The 17,267-nt window shown below is 42.7% G+C and overlaps 1 protein-coding gene across 7 annotated transcripts in view; it reads left to right on the top strand.

Annotated features, from left to right (window-relative positions):
• LOC118398081 (metaxin-1-like) overlaps positions 1 to 17,267 on the top strand; it is a 33,279-nt gene that overhangs the window by 11,972 nt on the left and 4,040 nt on the right. For 6 of the 7 annotated variants that reach the window (XM_035793083.2, XM_035793084.2, XM_052470288.1 and 3 more), the window contains 2 exons: positions 110 to 195; positions 13,159 to 13,251. In XM_035793083.2, the coding sequence (XP_035648976.1) occupies positions 110 to 195; positions 13,159 to 13,251 (179 nt within the window). The remainder of the gene's footprint in view (positions 1 to 109; positions 196 to 13,158; positions 13,252 to 17,267) is intronic. The other variant, XM_052470284.1, reaches the window with a different exon arrangement.

The following is a 17,267-nucleotide window of genomic DNA, read 5'->3' as shown; positions in this document are numbered from 1 at the left end:
CACTTTTCCACGCGTTGTGAGTGAGGTCTGATAATCTGCGCAGAGCGATTGCAATAAAGACTACCTTGATTGCGCCCTTTCGGCTGACTGCTCTGGTCCCTCGTTTCAGGTACCTTGCCGGCACTGAAGACCACGGAGGAAAGTACTCGTAGTCTTTCCAAACCCAGTAATATCATCATTCACCTTAGAAAACAGGTGAGTCCTATTCCTACCATGTCTCTTCTTCTTCCCACAGGGGAGATGAATGGTAAGCAGTTGAAAGACAACCTCCCCCTCCACCCCCATCCTTTTGGAGAGGGAACAGGTGGGTAATGATGCTCTGCCAAATTATGAGCTGTTCTATAGGAAACGTGTGTTAATGTAACACTAAAAGGTTGAGTGACATCCGGAGCCATTTGTAGATATCGTCATAGTCAGGAACTGATTTCCAATGTGTACTGCTTTTGGCCGCAAGGTATATTCCCTTGCTTATAAATTCAAGGCACAAATTAGTTTCACGAGTGTTTTCTTGAGCTCCAGTAACAACATGGTAATCTCTACAAGACCTCCACATCTATAGTTTGGTTGGGCACTAGTTATTTTGTTGGTGCGTTCAAGTTAAACAGTCCCCGCGATATGCAACTGTTCAGGGAAGTCAGGAACCAATACACGCAGTCAGTCAGGAAAGCTAAGGCCAGCTTCTTCAGGCAGAAGTTTGCATCCTGTAGCTCCAACTCCAAAAAGTTCTGGGACACTGTGAAGTCCATGGAGAACAAGAGCACCTCCTCCCAGCTGCCCACTGCACTGAGGCTAGGGAACACGGTCACCACCGACAAATCCATGATTATCGAAAACTTCAACAAGCATTTCTCAACGGCTGGCCATGCCTTCCGCCTGGCTACTCCTACCTCGGCCAACAGCTCCGGCCCCCCCGCAGCTCCTCGCCCAAGCCTCTCCAGGTTCTCCTTTACCCAAATCCAGATAGCAGATGTTCTGAAAGAGCTGCAAAACCTGGACCCGTATAAATCAGCTGGGCTTGACAATCTGGACCCTCTATTTCTGAAACTATTCCGCCGTCATTGTCGCAACCCCTATTACCAGCCTGTTCAACCTCTCTTTTATATCGTCTGAGATCCCCAAGGATTGGAAAGCTGCCGCAGTCATCCCCCTCTTCAAAGGGGGAGACACCCTGGACCCAAACTGTTACAGACCTATATCCATCCTGCCCTGCCTATCTAAGGTCTTCGAAAGCCAAGTCAACAAACAGGTCACTGACCATCTCGAATCCCACCGTACCTTCTCCGCTATGCAATCTGGTTTCCGAGCCGGTCACGGGTGCACCTCAGCCACACTCAAGGTACTAAACGACATCATAACCGCCATCGATAAAAGACAGTACTGTGCAGCCGTCTTCATCGACCTTGCCAAGGCTTTCGACTCTGTCAATCACCATATTCTTATCGGCAGACTCAGCCTTGGTTTTTCGGATGACTGCCTTGCCTGGTTCACCAATTACTTTGCAGACAGAGTTCAGTGTGTCAAATCGGAGGGCATGTTGTCCGGTCCTCTGGCAGTCTCTATGGGGGTGCCACAGGGTTCAATTCTCGGGCCGACTCTTTTCTCTGTATATATCAATGATGTTGCTCTTGCTGCGGGCGATTCCCTGATCCACCTCTACGCAGACGACACCATTGTATACACTTTCGGCCCGTCATTGGACACTGTGCTATCTAACCTCCAATCGAGCTTCAATGCCATACAACACTCCTTCCGTGGCCTCCAACTGCTCTTAAACGCTAGTAAAACCAAATGCATGCTTTTCAACCGATCGCTGCCTGCACCCGCATGCCCGACTAGCATCACCACACTGGATGGTTCCGACCTTGAATATGTGGACACCTATAAGTACCTAGGTGTCTGGCTAGACTGCAAACTCTCCTTCCAGACCCATATCAAACATCTCCAATCGAAAATCAAATCAAGAATCGGCTTTCTATTCCGCAACAAAGCCTTCTTCACTCACGCTGCCAAGCTTACCCTAGTAAAACTGACTATCCTACCGATCCTCGACTTCGGCGACGTCATCTACAAAATTGCTTCCAACACTCTACTCAGCAAACTGGATGCAGTTTATCACAGTGCCATCCGTTTTGTCACTAAAGCACCTTATACTACCCACCACTGCGACTTGTATGCTCTAGTCGGCTGGCCCTCGCTACATATTCGTCGCCAGACCCACTGGCTTCAGATCATCTACAAGGCCATGCTAGGCAAAGCTCCGCCTTATAATAATAATAATATATGCCATTTAGCTGACGCTTTTATCCAAAGCGACTTACAGTCATGTGTGCATACATTCTACGTATGGGTGGTCCCGGGAATCGAACCCACTACCCTGGCGTTACAAGCGCCATGCTCTACCAACTGAGCCACAGAAGGACCACACGACCTTATCTCAGCTCACTGGTCACGATGGCAACACCCATCCGTAGCACGCGCTCCAGCAGGTGTATCTCATTGATCATCCCTAAAGCCAACACCTCATTCGGCCGCCTTTCGTTCCAGTACTCTTCTGCCTGTGACTGGAACGAATTGCAAAAATCGCTGAAGTTGGAGACTTTTATCTCCCTCACCAACTTCAAACATCAGCTAGCTGAGCAGCTAACCGATCGCTGCAGCTGTACATAATATATTGGTAAATAGCACACCCATTTTCACCTACCTCATCCCCACAGTTTTTATTTATTTACTTTTCTGCTCTTTTGCACACCAATATCTCTACCTGTACATGATCATCTGATCATTTATCACTCCAGTGTTAATCTGCAATATTGTAATTATTCGCCTACCTCCTCATGCCTTTTGCACACATTGTATATAGACTCCCCTTTTTTCTCTGTGTTATTGACTTGTTAATTGTTTACTCCATGTGTAACTCTGTGTTGTCTGTTCACACTGCTATGCTTTATCTTGGCCAGGTCGCAGTTGCAAATGAGAACCTGTTCTCAACTAGCCTACCTGGTTAAATAAAGGTGAAATAAATAAAAATAAAATAAATTGTCAGTACTCAAAGTGGAGGTTCACACACTCGGATTTAAAGTTTACGTTAAACATTTTTTTATTTGATATAACCATTTAACCAACCATATTAAGAAGTATGGTTAAGAAACTTAAAAAAGGCACTCGTTTGCATAAGTGCAAGGGGTCTTTCTCGTCTGCCAAAATGATACAACTGGTATGCAAAAGGAAGACCGTAGGCAAAACTTGAGGTCCTTAAATATATTGCTGTCCAGGGACAGTGAGTCTTGGGGGTGGAGATTAACTGGTTATGAGTTGTTGCATTGACCTTTATTGGTAGAAAGTCTTAGCATAGTGATTTACTAGGCTTAATTTAGTGTTTTTGGCTGGGTTGTGAGCCTCTGGTGTAGAAATCTTGGCCATAAACTCTGCATAGATGGAAGGGGTTTCTCCTCAAGTCACCAGAGGGGTATACTACAAATCAGGATGAATAAATTAGCCAGCTAACTTGCCTTAATATTCTAAAATAACCTTTTACAATTTAGAAAGATAAGCTTGAAATGGACATTGTCTAATTGACTACAACAACCAAAAACACATCTAAGTTTAGCTTTCAGAAATCAATCAATAGTTGTTTCTGGTTGTTTATCAAATTACTTGGCTAACTCATTGATCCTACTTTGTAGTATACCCCACAGGTTGAGCAACAGATGATTTGTTTAGCAGTGTTGTGGTAAAGCGTCTCCCATATTGCTTCGACCTTACAGATTGAGGGGTTAGGGCCAATGGCAACAGTCTTATTGGGGTCCGACACATAACAAAAAATACATTACAGACAAAAACCTTTATTTACATACATTTAAAAACATTAACATCAAATGTTATTGGTCACATACACATGGTTAGCAGATGTAGCCCTTGGTTCACTCCAGACTTGTCTGCCCTTCGACCAGGACAGAAACATCCTGTGGCGTACTGCATTAGCATCGAATAGCCCCCGCGATATGCAACTTTTCAGGGAAGTTAGGAACCAATACACAGTCAGTTAGGAAAGCAACGGCTAGCTTTTTCAAACAGAAATGTGCATCCTGTAGCACAAATTCCAAAAAGTTTTGTGACACTGTAAAGTCCATGGAGAATAAGAGCACCTCCCAGCTGCCCACTGCACTCAGGCTAGGAAACACTGTCACCACCGATAAATCCACGATAATTGAGAATTTCAATCAACATTTTTCTACGGCTGGCCATGCTTTCCACCAGGCTATCCCAACCCCGGCCAACAGCTCTGCACCCCCCGCTGCAAATTTAACCGTTCGCTGCCCCCCGCCCGACTAGCATCACTACTCTGGACGGTTCTGACTTAGAATATGTGGACAACTACAAATACCTAGGTGTCTGGTTAGACTGGACATTTTCGTTCCAGACTCACATTAAGCATCTCCAATCTGAAATCGGCATCCTATTTCGCAACAAAGCCTCCTTCACTCATGCTGCCAAACATACCCATGTAAAACTGACTATCCTACCGATCCTTGGCTTCGGCAATGACATTTACAAAATAACCTCCAACACTCTACTCAGACTACATCCAATTTGCCTATCACAGTGCCATTTGTTTTGTCGCCAAAGCCCCATATACTACCCACCACTGCGACCTGTATGCTCTCATTGGCTGGTCCTCGCTTCATATTCGTCGCCAAACTCACTGGCGCCAGGTCGTCTATAAGTATTTGCTAGGTAAAGCCCTGCCTTATCTCAGCTTACTGGTCACCATAGCAACACCCAACTAACTCATCCCCATATTGTTATTTATTTTTGCTCTTTTGCACCCCAGTATCCCTACTTGCACATCTATCACTCCAGTGTTTAATTGCTAAATTGTAATTATTTCACCACTATGGCCTATTTATTGCCTTACCTCCCTAATCTTACTACATTTGCACACACTGTATATAGATTTTTCTATTGTGTATGTTTGTTTGTGTAACTCTGTGTTGTGTTTTTTGTCGAAATGTTTGCTTTATCTTGGCCAGGTCGCAGTTGTAAATTAGAACTTGTTCTCAACTGGCCTACCTGGTTAAATAAACGTGAGAAAAAAAATCTATATTTTTTTTTATGTTAATGCAAGTGTAGCAAAATGCTTGTGCTTCTAGTTCCGACAGTGCAGTAATATCTAACAGGTAATCTAACAATTCCCCAAAAACTACAGTTGAAGTCAGAAGTTTTCATACACCTTAGCCAAGTACATTTAAACTCAGTTTTTCAGAATTCCTGGCATTTCATCCTATTAAAAATCCCTGTCTTAGGTCAGGTAGGATCGCCACTTTATTTTAAGAATGTGAAATGTCAGAATAATAGTGTAGAGTGATTTATTTCAGCTTTTATTTATTTCATCACATTTCCAGTGGGTCAGAAGTTTACATATACTCAATTAGTATTTGGTAGCATTGCCTTTAAATTGTTTACTTGTGTCAAACGTTTTGGGTAGCCTTCCACAAGCTTCCCACAATAAGTTGGGTGAATTTTGCCCCATTCTTCCTGACAGAGCTGGTGTAACTGAGTCAGGTTTGTAGGCCTCCTTGCTCACACACTCTTTTTCAGTTTGGCCACACATTTTCTATAGGATTGAGGTCAGGGATTTGTGGTCAGGCCACTCTAATACCTTGATTTGTTGTCCTTAAGCCATTTTGCCACAACTTTGGAAGTATGCTTGGTGTCATTGTCCATTTGGAAGACCCATTTGCAACCAAGCTTTAACTTCCTGACTGATGTCTTGAGATGTTGCTTCAATATATCCACATCATTTTCTTTCCTCATGATGACATCTATTTTGTGAAGTGCACCAGACCCTCCTGCAGCAAAGAACCCCCACAACATGATGCTGCCACCCCCGTGCTTCACGGTTGGGATGGTGTTCTTCGGCTTGCAAGCTTCCCCCTTTTTCCTCCAAACATAACGATGGTCATTATGGCCAAACAGTTATATTTTTGTTTCATCAGACCAGAGGACATTGCTCCAAAAGGTACGATATTTGTCCCCATGTGCAGGTGCAAACCGCAGTCTGGCTTTTTTAAAATGGTGGTTTTGGAGCAGTGGCTTCTTCCTTGCTGCACAACCTTTCAGGTTATGTCAATATAGGACTCATTTTACTGTGGATATAGATAGTTTTGTACCTGTTTCCTCCAGCATCTTTACAACTGTTGTTCTGGGATTGATTTGCACTTTTTGAACCAATGTACGTTCATCTCTAGGAGACAGAACACGTCTCCTTCCTGAGCGGTATGAAGGCTGCGTGGTCCCATCGTGTTTATACTTGCGTACTATTGCTTGTACAGATGAGCGTGGTACCTTCAGGAGTTTGGAAATTGCTCCCAAGGATGAACCGGACTTGTGGAGTTCTACAATTTGTTTTCTGAGGTCTTGGACGATTTTCTTTTTTCTTTTCCCATGATGTCAAGCAAAGAGGCACTGAGTTTTAAGGTAGGCCTTGAAATACATCCACAGGTACACCTCCAATTGACTCAAATGATGTCAATTAGCCTATCAGAAGCTTTTAAAGCCATGACATCATTTTATGGAATTTTCCAAGCTGTTTAAAGGCACAGTCAACTTAGTGTATGTAAACTTCTGAAGCACTGGAATTGTGATACAGTGAATTGTAAGTGAAATAATCTGTCTGTAAACAGTTGTTGTAAAAATGACTTTTGTCATGCACAAAGTAGATGTCCTAACCAACTTGCCAAAACTAGTTTGTTAATAACAAGAAATTTGTGGAGTGGTTGAAAAACGAGTTTTCATGACTCCAACCTAAGTGTATGTAAACTTCCGGCTTCAACTGTACCTAATACACACAAATCTAAAGGGGTGAATGAGAATATGTACATATAAGTGTATGGATGAGCGATGGTCGAGCGGCATAGGTAAGGTGCAATAGGTGGTATAAAATACAGTATATACATGTGAAATGAGTAATAAGATATGTAACCATTATTAAAGTGGCATTGTTTAAAGTGACTAGTGTAGTGTGCGTGTGTGTTTGCATCAGTTACACATACGTCAGTTCATATACACAACAAGTAGGTCACATGCTACATTTGTATTAAAAAAATAGAATTTAACTTATATTGTACATAATATTGCTGCTACCTACCGTCTCTTATGACCGAAAATAACTTCTGGCCATCAGAACAGCGATTACTCACCTCGAACTGGAAGAAGCTTTTTCCTTTAACGAGTCCGACCTGAAGGATATACTGCTTTCTCGGTAACAGGCCCAAATCTCTGTCATTTGCATGAAGAAAAGATGGAGAAAAAGGGGATCAGAGGTCAGACTGCCTTCTGAGAATTTGTAGGCGAGCGCGTAAACTCCCACTGCCATCCATTCTATTTGCCAACGCGCAATCATTGGAAAATGAAATCGATGACCTACGATCAAGATGATCCTACCAACAGGACATTAACTGTAATATCTTATGTTTCACCGAGTCGTGGCTGAATGACGACACGGATAATATAGAGCTGACGGTATTTTCCACCCACCGGCAGGACAGAGAGGCTACGTCTGGTAAGACGAGGGGTGTGTGTCTATTTGTCAATAACAGTTGGTTCACAATGTCTTGAGGTATTGCTCGCCTGAGGTAGAGTACCTTATAAGCTGTAGACCATACTATCTACTATCTATTATTCGTGTCTATTTACCAACACAAACCGATGCTGGCACTAAGACCTCACTCAACCAACTCTATTTAAGGCCATAATCAAACAAGAAAATGCTCATCCAGAAGCGGCACTCCTAGTGGCCAGGGACATAAATCCATTTTACCTAATTTCTACCAGCATGTCACATGCGCAACCAGAGTGAAAAAGCTCTAGACCACCTTTACTCCACACACAGAGATGCATACAAAGCTCTCCCCCACCCTCCATTTGGAAACTCTGACCACAATTATATCCTCTGATTCCTGCTTACAAGCAAAAACTAAAGCAGGAAGTGGCAGTGACTCACTCAATACAGAAGTGGTCAGATGATGCGAATGCTACGCTACAGGACTGTTTTTCTAACACAGACTGGAATATGTTCCTTGATTCATCCAATGGAATTGAGGAGTATACCACCTCAGTCATCGGCTTTATCAATAAGTGCATTGACAACGACGTTCCCACAGTGACCGTACGTACATATCCCAACCAGAAGCCATGGATTTACAGGTAACATCCTCATTGATCTAAAGGCTAGAGCTGCCGCTTTCAAGGAGGTGGACACTAATCCGGACACTTATAAGAAATCCCGCTGTGCCCTCAGATGAACCATCAAACAAGCAAAGCGTCAGTACAGGATTAAGATTGAATCCTACTACACCAGCTCTGACGCTCGTTGGATGTGGCAGGGGTGAAAACTATTACAGACCACAAAAGGAAACCCAGATGTGAGCTGCCCAGTGACGCGAGCCTACCAAACGAGCTAAAGGCCTTTTATGGACCCGAGGCAAGCAACACTGACGCATGCATAAGAGCACCAGCTGTTCTGGACGACTGTGTGATAACGCTCTCGGTAGCCAATGTGAGCAAGACCTTTTAACGACATCACGCTACCACGTTCCCCAAGGGCACACCCCCTCCCACACTCAACTCAAAAGGTGGCGCACAGAATGCAAAAATATTCGTAGAAATATTTAACCTCCACACATTAACAAGTCCAATAGCTCAAATGAAAGATAAACACCGTGTTCATCTACCCAGCAAGTCAGATTTATGTCAAACCACCACCAAAGACACAGCTAATTTAAATAGCCATTTTGTCGAACAAAATATGTAATCACAAACGCAGGATTAAAAGAAAAATAATTCACTAACCTTTTGAAAATCTTAATCAGATGACAGTAATAGGACATGATACACAGTACATTTATGTTTTTTTCAATAATATGCCATTTATATCCATACATCTCTGTTTACAATGACGACATGTTCAAACAATGCTACTAAAATGTCCAGAGAAATTATGATAACTCCACCAGATAACAGCAATACACATCATAAACTTTGACTAAATATACATGTTCTACATATAGTTAGAAAGATACACTGCTTCTTAATGCAACCGCTGTGTTACATTTATTTTTAACGTTACAGAATTCGTTCACTAGGCAATAATCTGAGACGGCGCTCAGACATTAGCAATATTTCTCCGCTGTGTTGGAGTCAACAGAAACACAAAATTACCACATAAATATTCCCTTACCTTTGATGGTCTTCGATCAGAAGTCGGGAAGGAGTCATACTTACCAAAAACAGCGTTTGGCTTTCAAGTCTGCGTCTTTGGGTTATCAAACGCGACAAATTCTGGCTGAAATGCAGCCAAAATTCGAGGAGTTGCGCATCAAAACTTCAAAATTACATATTATATGTCGACTAAACTGGTCAAACTAAGTGCAGAATCAAGCTTTCTAAACGTGCAAAGCAATTCTCAACTCGAAGAGACAAACTCACATCGTGTAATGATTCCTGGAACAAAGGGATCTCCAGACGCGACGTGCGCATGAGAGTGCATGTATTTTCGCGTGACCCGAATGTTTTAGCCCGCCAAAGGGTGAGAGCGCGCGATTTTCACAATGAAACGCCCTATTGAAAGGAGACATCTCGCTGAAGACATAGAAACTGTTCCCAGATCCGTAGCTGGTTGGGAAGGGTGGGGGCGATGACGTCAAAGTTGGCCCAACTTTATTGATGACAGAGAGTTTGGGAGAATGGCTGCCCTGTGAGTTCTGCTTTACATACAGGCATAATTTGAACGGTTTTAGAAGCTTTAACGTGGTTTCTATTCAATAATAATTATTATATGCATATATTAGCAATTTTGGACAGATTTTTTTCTGTTTACTATGGGCACTCAATTCCTCCAAAGGGGGCAGTATTCTGCCTAGCTCAAACAGGTCAAAATTCACAAAGCCGCGGAGCCAGACAGATTACCAGGACGTGTACTCAAAGCACACCCAGACTAACTGGCAAGTGTCTTCACTTACATTTTAATCCTCTCCCTGACCGAGTCTGTAATACCTACATGTTTCAAGCAGACCACCATAGTCCCTGTGCCCAAGGAACCAAAGGTAACCTGCCTAAATGATTACCGCCCCGTAGCACTCACGTCGGTCGCCATGTAGTGCTTTGAAAGGCTGGTCATGGCTCACATCAACAGCATCCTCCCGGATTCCCTAGACCCACTCCAATTCGCATACCGCCCCAACAGATCCACAGATGACGCAATCTCAATCGCATTCCACACTGCCCTTTCCCACCTGGACAAAAGGAAGAAATATGTGAGAATGCTGTTCATTGACTACAGCTCAGCGTTCAACACCATAGTGCCCACAAAGCTCATCACTAAGCTAAGGATCCTGGGACTAAACGCCTCCCTCTGCAACTGAATCCTGGACTTCCTGACGGGCCGCCCTCAGGTGGTAAGGGTAGGCAACAACACATATGCCACGCTGATCTTCAGCACTGGGGCCCCTCAAGGATGTGTAGTCCCCTCCTGTACACCCTGTTCACCCATGATTGCGTGGCCAAAGACGACTCCAACACAATCATTAAGTTTGCTGACGACACAACAGTGGTAGGCCTGATCACCAACAACGATGAGACAACAGCCTCGCCCTCAATGTGAGCAAGACAAAGGAGCTGATCGTGGACTACAGTAAAAGGCGGTCCGAACAGGCCCCCATTAACATCGACGGGGCTGTAGTGGAGCAGGTTGAGAGCTTCAAGTTCCTTGGTGTCCACATCACCAACAAACTATCATGGTCCAAACACACCAAGACAGTCATGAAGAGGGCACAACAACACCTTTTCCCCTTCAGGAGACTGAAAATATTTGGCATGGGTTCCCAGATCCTCAAACAGTTCTACATCTGCACCATCGTGAGCATCCTGACCAGTTGCATCACCGCCTGGTATGGCAACTGCTCGGCATCAGACCGTAAGGCGCTACAGAGGGTAGTGCGTACGACCCAGTACATCTCTGGGGCCAAGCTTCCTGCCACCCAGGACCTATATACTACTAGGTGGTGTCAGAGGAAGGCCCAAAAAATTGTCAGACTTCAGTTACCCAAGTAATAGATTGTTTTCTCTGCTACCGAACGGCAAGCAGTAACGGAGTCCCAAGTCTACAACCAAAAGGCTCCTTAACTGCTTCGACCCCCATGCCATAAGACTGAACAGTTAATCAAATGGCCACCAGACTATTTACATTGTACCAAGAGGTGTTGCTTTATTTGTTTTTTGAAACCAGGTTTGCTGTTCACCTGCACTGTATGAGAAAGAAGGGAGTTCCATGCTATCATGGCTCTGTATCATAATGTATGTTTCCTTGAATTTTGCCAGTGCTGTGTGTAAATTGACTATGTAAACAATGTCTCTTTATAAAAACAAGAAGCGATGCAGTTAGTATTTCCTCAACTATTAGCTAAGAGCTTGATATTTGCACTCTGATTACAATGAAGAGCAAAACTTGCCATTCTGTTCTAGGCCAGCTGCAGCCTTCTTTGCAGCACTTCTGACTGGACAATAATCAAGATAAGATACAACTAGAGCCTGCAGGACTTGCTTTGTGGAGTGTGGTGTCAAAAAGCAGAGCATCTATATCACGGACAGACTTCTCCCCATCTACAACCATTTGAATCAATATGTTTTGACCATGACAGTTTACAATCTATGGTTACTTTAGTCTCCTCAACAGCCACACCATTCATTACCAGATTCAGCTGAGGTATATAACGGTTTTGTACTACTTGTGGTCAATTTGCAGTCTACAAAATATTTGTAATTAAGTTCCGGCCCCCTGACCATCCGCTCAATAAAAAAATGGCCCGGCGGTTTAATCTAGTTGAAGATCCCTTTTCTACAGTATTAGTACAAATGTGATCAATACACGTGGATGATATAGTTCCTGTAGTGTTTGTAAACACCCTGGTAGGTTGATTAATAACCTGAACCAGATTACAGGCACTGGTTACAGTTAGAAGCTTCCGCTTGATGAAAACCAATGAATATTCAGGTCCCCAAGAAAGTAGACCTGTTTACAACACATACAATATCAAGCATTTCACACACATTATATAGATACTGATTGTTAGCACTTGGTGACCTACAGTCTAGTAACTCCCTGAAATAATAGGGGTTTTATGAGGCAGGTGAACCTACAACCACAACACTTCAATAACACTTGACATTAGATTTTCTCTAAGCATTACAGGGAAATGTCTCTCAACTTTGTATTAAGATTTTACTGAGTTACAGTTCATATAAGGAAATCAGTCTATTGAAATAAATTCATTTGGCCCAAATCTACGGATTTCACATGACTGGGAAAGGGGTGCAGCCATGGTTGGGCCTGAGAGGGAATAGGCCCACCCACTGGGGAGCCAGTCCCAGCCAATCACAATTATTTTTTTTCTCCCACAAAAGGGCTTTATTACAGACAGAAATACTCTTCAGTTTCATCAGCTGTCCAGGTGGCTGATCTCAGACAATCCGTCATGTGAAGAAGACTGATGTGGAGGTCCTCGGCTGGCGTGGTTACATGTGGTCTGCGGTTTTTAGTCCGGTTGGACGTAATGCTGTTGCTGTATGTTGGAGGTGGCTTATGGCAACCACTCTGGTGGATTTTCCTGCAGTCAGCATTCCAATTGAACATTCCCCCAACTTGAATCATCTGTGGCATTGTGTTGTGTGATTAGAGTGGTATTTTATTGTCTCTAGCACAAGGTGCACCTGTGTAATGATCATGCTTTTTAATCAGCTTCTTGATATACCACACCTGTCAGGTGGATGGATTATCTTGGCAAAGGAGAAATGCTAACTAACAGGGATGTAAACAAATGTGCACAAAATTAGATAAATAAGCATTTTGTGCGTATGGAACATTTCAGGGTTCTTTCATTTCAGTTCATGAAACATGAGACCAACACTTTACATGTTGCGTTTCTGTTTTGGTTCAGTATAGATTCCTCTCTGCTTTGTAAAGGCCTTTTCACCTGAACTTTTGCTATGACTGTCTTTTTACCTGGTGAATTCTATTGACTATTTTGTAACGGCATTCATACTCTCATCTAGGACCTGATATCCCATATCTAAACTAAAGGACTGACCGTCCTTGTCTTTCAGAAATACAACGCTGACTATGACCTCTCAGCCAAGGAAGGGGCGGACACTCTGGCCTTTGTGTCACTACTGGAGGAGAAACTGCTGCCCGCATTGGTGAGATAACGTCTACATGTGGAGAGGGCGAGGGAAGGCCAGAGGAAAGAGATGACAGTTTGTTTTTCTCTCTTCACATACCGTAGAACATAGAAAAAGAAAGGGAAAGTGAGATGAGAAAAGGGGTAAAGGGTGGATATGGTTTAGCAGATCAGGGTAAAACAGGGGCATGGGGTCAACACACACACACACACACACACAAATAACTATATCCACATCTTAACATTCCCATTATTGCCTTTCTATGGTGGTTGATGATGATCCAAACATTATCAAAGGTCTTGGCTCTTTCAGTCTGTGCCAGGGGGAGGAGTTGGAGTTACCCCTGTGGATTCTGTCTGACACCATACCCAAACCGGGCGCGTGTGTTCGTCCACCTGCCATCGTGCGCAAATCATGACACGCATGTTGAAATATCAAAAACTCTGAACCAATTATATTAATTTGGAGGTCGAAAAGCATTAAACATTTATGGCAATTTAGCTAGCTTACAGTTGCTAGCTAATTTGTCCTATTTACCAAGCTTGCTATTGCTAGCTAATTTGTCCCGGGATATAAACGTTGAGTTGCTATTTTACCTGAAATGCACAAGGTCCTCTACTCCGACAATTAATCCACACATAAAACAGTCAACCAAATTGTTTCTAGTCATCGCTCCTCCTTCCAGGCCTTTTCTTCTTTGGACTTTATATGGCGATTGGCATCTAACTTTCATAGTATTACCACAACGACGACCGACCTTAATTTGTCTTTCAATCAACCATGTGGGTATAACCAATGAGGAGATGGCACGTGGGTATCTGCGTCTATAAACCAATGAGGAGATGGGAGAGGCAGAACTTGCACCACGCTCATCGTCACAAATAGAACTAACTTCTATTTTAGCGCCTGGCAACGCAGACGCTCCTTGGCGTGCGCGAGCAGTGTGGGTGCAATGATTTGAATAACATGTATGTGTACATTTATTTTGCGACGCAAGCTGTGTGGTCAGCATGTAAATACCATTGTGCCCCTGGTTAAATCGCATGAATTAGGTCATCAAACATCCAGTTTTCAAAATTGGAGTCCTAGCCATTGATACTATTTTCAACAATAGGATCAACTGTTTCCCATATTGGAAAGTCAGGGTGGTCCTGTCCTATTAATTCTGTCTGGTATTGGGAGTTTACCTTTTGATAACCTATGGTGTTGACAGGGTAGGAACTAGTGTGGAACACGCACGTTTCTCCACCATGAAAAGATCACAGGTGTGTTTTGAAAAAAGTTGCATTTGATCTTCATTGTTGTGTGTTGGCTCTATAACGTGCCTTTGATCATTTGTTGTAGTTGCTCTAGCTGTACTTTATGGTCGCAATCTATGGTACCTGCCTCTTCTGTTCTCCTCCTCCATCCATTATAGTGCCTTCAGAAAGTATTCATACCCCCTTGACTTATTCCACATTTTGTTGTTACAGCCTGAATTCAAAATTGATTTAAAAAAAAAAAAAATCTACACACAGTACCCCATATAATGACAATGAAAACAACATGTTTTTAGAAACGTTTGCGAATGTATTGAAAATGAAATGCACTAAATGACCAAAAGTATGTGGACACCTGCTTATTGAACATCCTCATTTGAAAATCATGGGCATTAATATGGAGTAGGTGCCCCTTTTTGCTACTATAACAGCCTCCACTCTTCTGGGAAGGCTTTCCACTAGACGTTGGAACATTGCTGCAGGGACTTGCATCCATTCAGCCACAAGCATTAGTGAGGTCGGGCACTGATGTTGTGCGATTAGGCCTGGCACGCAGTTGGCGTTCCAATTAATCCCAAATATGTTTGACAAACCATTTCTGCATGGACATGGCTTTGTGCACAGGGCCTTCCCTAAACTGTTGCCACAAATCACAGAATCGTCTAGAATGTCATTGTATGCTGTAGCTTTAAGATTTCCCTTCACTGGTCTTCAGGGGCCTATCACAAACCATGAAAAACAACAGACCATTATTCCTCCTCCACCAAACTTTACAGTTGGCACTATGCAATCGGGCAGGTAATGTTCACCTGGCATCCGTTAAACCCAGATTCGACCGTCGGACTGCCAGATGGTGAAGCGTTATTCATCACTCCAGAGAACGTGTTTCCACTGCTCCAGAGTCCAATGGCAGAGAGCTTTACACCACTCCAGCCAACGCTTGGCATTGCACATGGTGATCTTAGGCTTGTGTGTGTCTGTTCGGCCATGGAAACCCATTTCATAAAGCTTCCAACCAATAGTTATTGTACTGATGTTGCGTCCAGAGGCAGTTTCGAACGCGGTAGAGAGTGTTTCAACTAGAGGTCGACCGATTATGATTTTTCAACGCCGATACTGATTATTGGAGGACCAAAGAAAGCAGATTAATCGGCTGATTTTTAAAAAACATTTTTTTGATTTGTAATAATGACAATTACCACAATACTGAATGAACAATTATTTTAACTTAATATAATACATCAATAAAATCAATTTAGCCTCAAATAGATGAAACATGTTCAATTTGGTTTAAATAATGCAAAAACAAAGTGTTGAAAGTAAAAGTGCAATATTTGCTATGTAAGAAAGCTAACGTTTAAGTTCCTTGCTCAGAACATGAGAACATATGAAAGCTGGTGGTTCCTTTTAACATGAGACTTTAATATTCCAAGGTAAGAGGTTTTAGGTTGTAGTTATTATAGGAATTATAGGACTATTTCTTTCTCTACGATTTGTATTTCATATACCTTTGACTATTGGATGTTCTTATAGGCACTTTAGTATTGCCAGTGTAACAGTATAGCTTCCATCCCTCTGCTCTCTCTTACCTGGGCTCGAACCAGGAACACATCGACAACAGCCACCCTCGAAGCAGCGTTACCCATGCAGACCAAGGGGAACAACCACTCCCAAGTCTCAGCGCGAGTGACGATTGAAACGCTATTAGCACGCACTCCGCTAACTAGCTAGCCATTTCACATCGGTTACACCAGCCTCATCTCGGGAGTTGATAGGCCTGAAGTCATAAACAGCGCAATGCTTGAAGCACAACGAAGAGCTGCTGGCAAAACGCACAAAAGTGCTATTTGAATGAATGCTTACGAGCCTGCTGCTGCCTACCATCGCTGAGACAGACTGCTCTATCAAATATAAAATCATAGACATAATTATAATATAATAACACACAGAAATACGAGCCTTTGGTCATTAATATGGTCGAATCCGGAAACTATAATTTTGAAAACAAAACGTTTATTATTTCAGTGAAATGCGGAACCATTACGTATTTTATCTAATGGGTGGCATCCATAAGTCTAAATATTCCTGTTACATTGCACAACCTTCAATGTTATGTCATAATTACGTAAAATTCTGGCAAATGAGTTCGCAATGAGCCAGGCGACCCAAACTGTTGCATATACCCTGACTCTGCGTGCAATGAACGCAAGAGAAGTGACACAATTTCACCTGGTTAATATTGCCTGCTAACCTTTCTTTTAGCTAAATATGCAGGTTTAAAAATATATACTTCTGTGTATTGATTTTAAGAAAGGCATTGATGTTTATGGTTAGGTACATGTTGGACAACAACAGTCCTTTTTCGCAAATGCGCACCGCATTGATTATATGCAACACAGGACACGCTAGATAAACTAGTAATATCATCAACCATGTTTAGTTAACTAATGATTATGATTGATTGATGTTTTTTTATAAGATAAGTTTAATGCTAGCTAGCAACTTACCTTGGCTTCTTACTGCATTCGCGTAACAGGCAGGCTCCTCGTTAGAGCGTTGGACTAGTTAACCGTAAGGTTGCAAGATTGAATCCCTGAGCTGACAAGGTAAAAATCTGTCTTTCTGCCCCTGAACAAGGCAATTAACCCACCGTTCCTAGGCTGTCATTGAAAATAAGAATGTGTTCTTAACTGACTTGCCTCGTTAAATAAAGTTGTAAAAAACTTTTTTTTTTTTTAAATCTGCGTCCAAAAATACCAATTTCCGATTATGAAA

This window comes from Oncorhynchus keta, chromosome 19, assembly GCF_023373465.1.
Source record: "Oncorhynchus keta strain PuntledgeMale-10-30-2019 chromosome 19, Oket_V2, whole genome shotgun sequence".
Classification (NCBI taxonomy): Eukaryota; Metazoa; Chordata; class Actinopteri; order Salmoniformes; family Salmonidae; genus Oncorhynchus; species Oncorhynchus keta.
The sequence above is the reverse complement of the archived record's forward strand: the minus strand, read 5'-3'. Positions and strand labels throughout refer to the sequence as shown.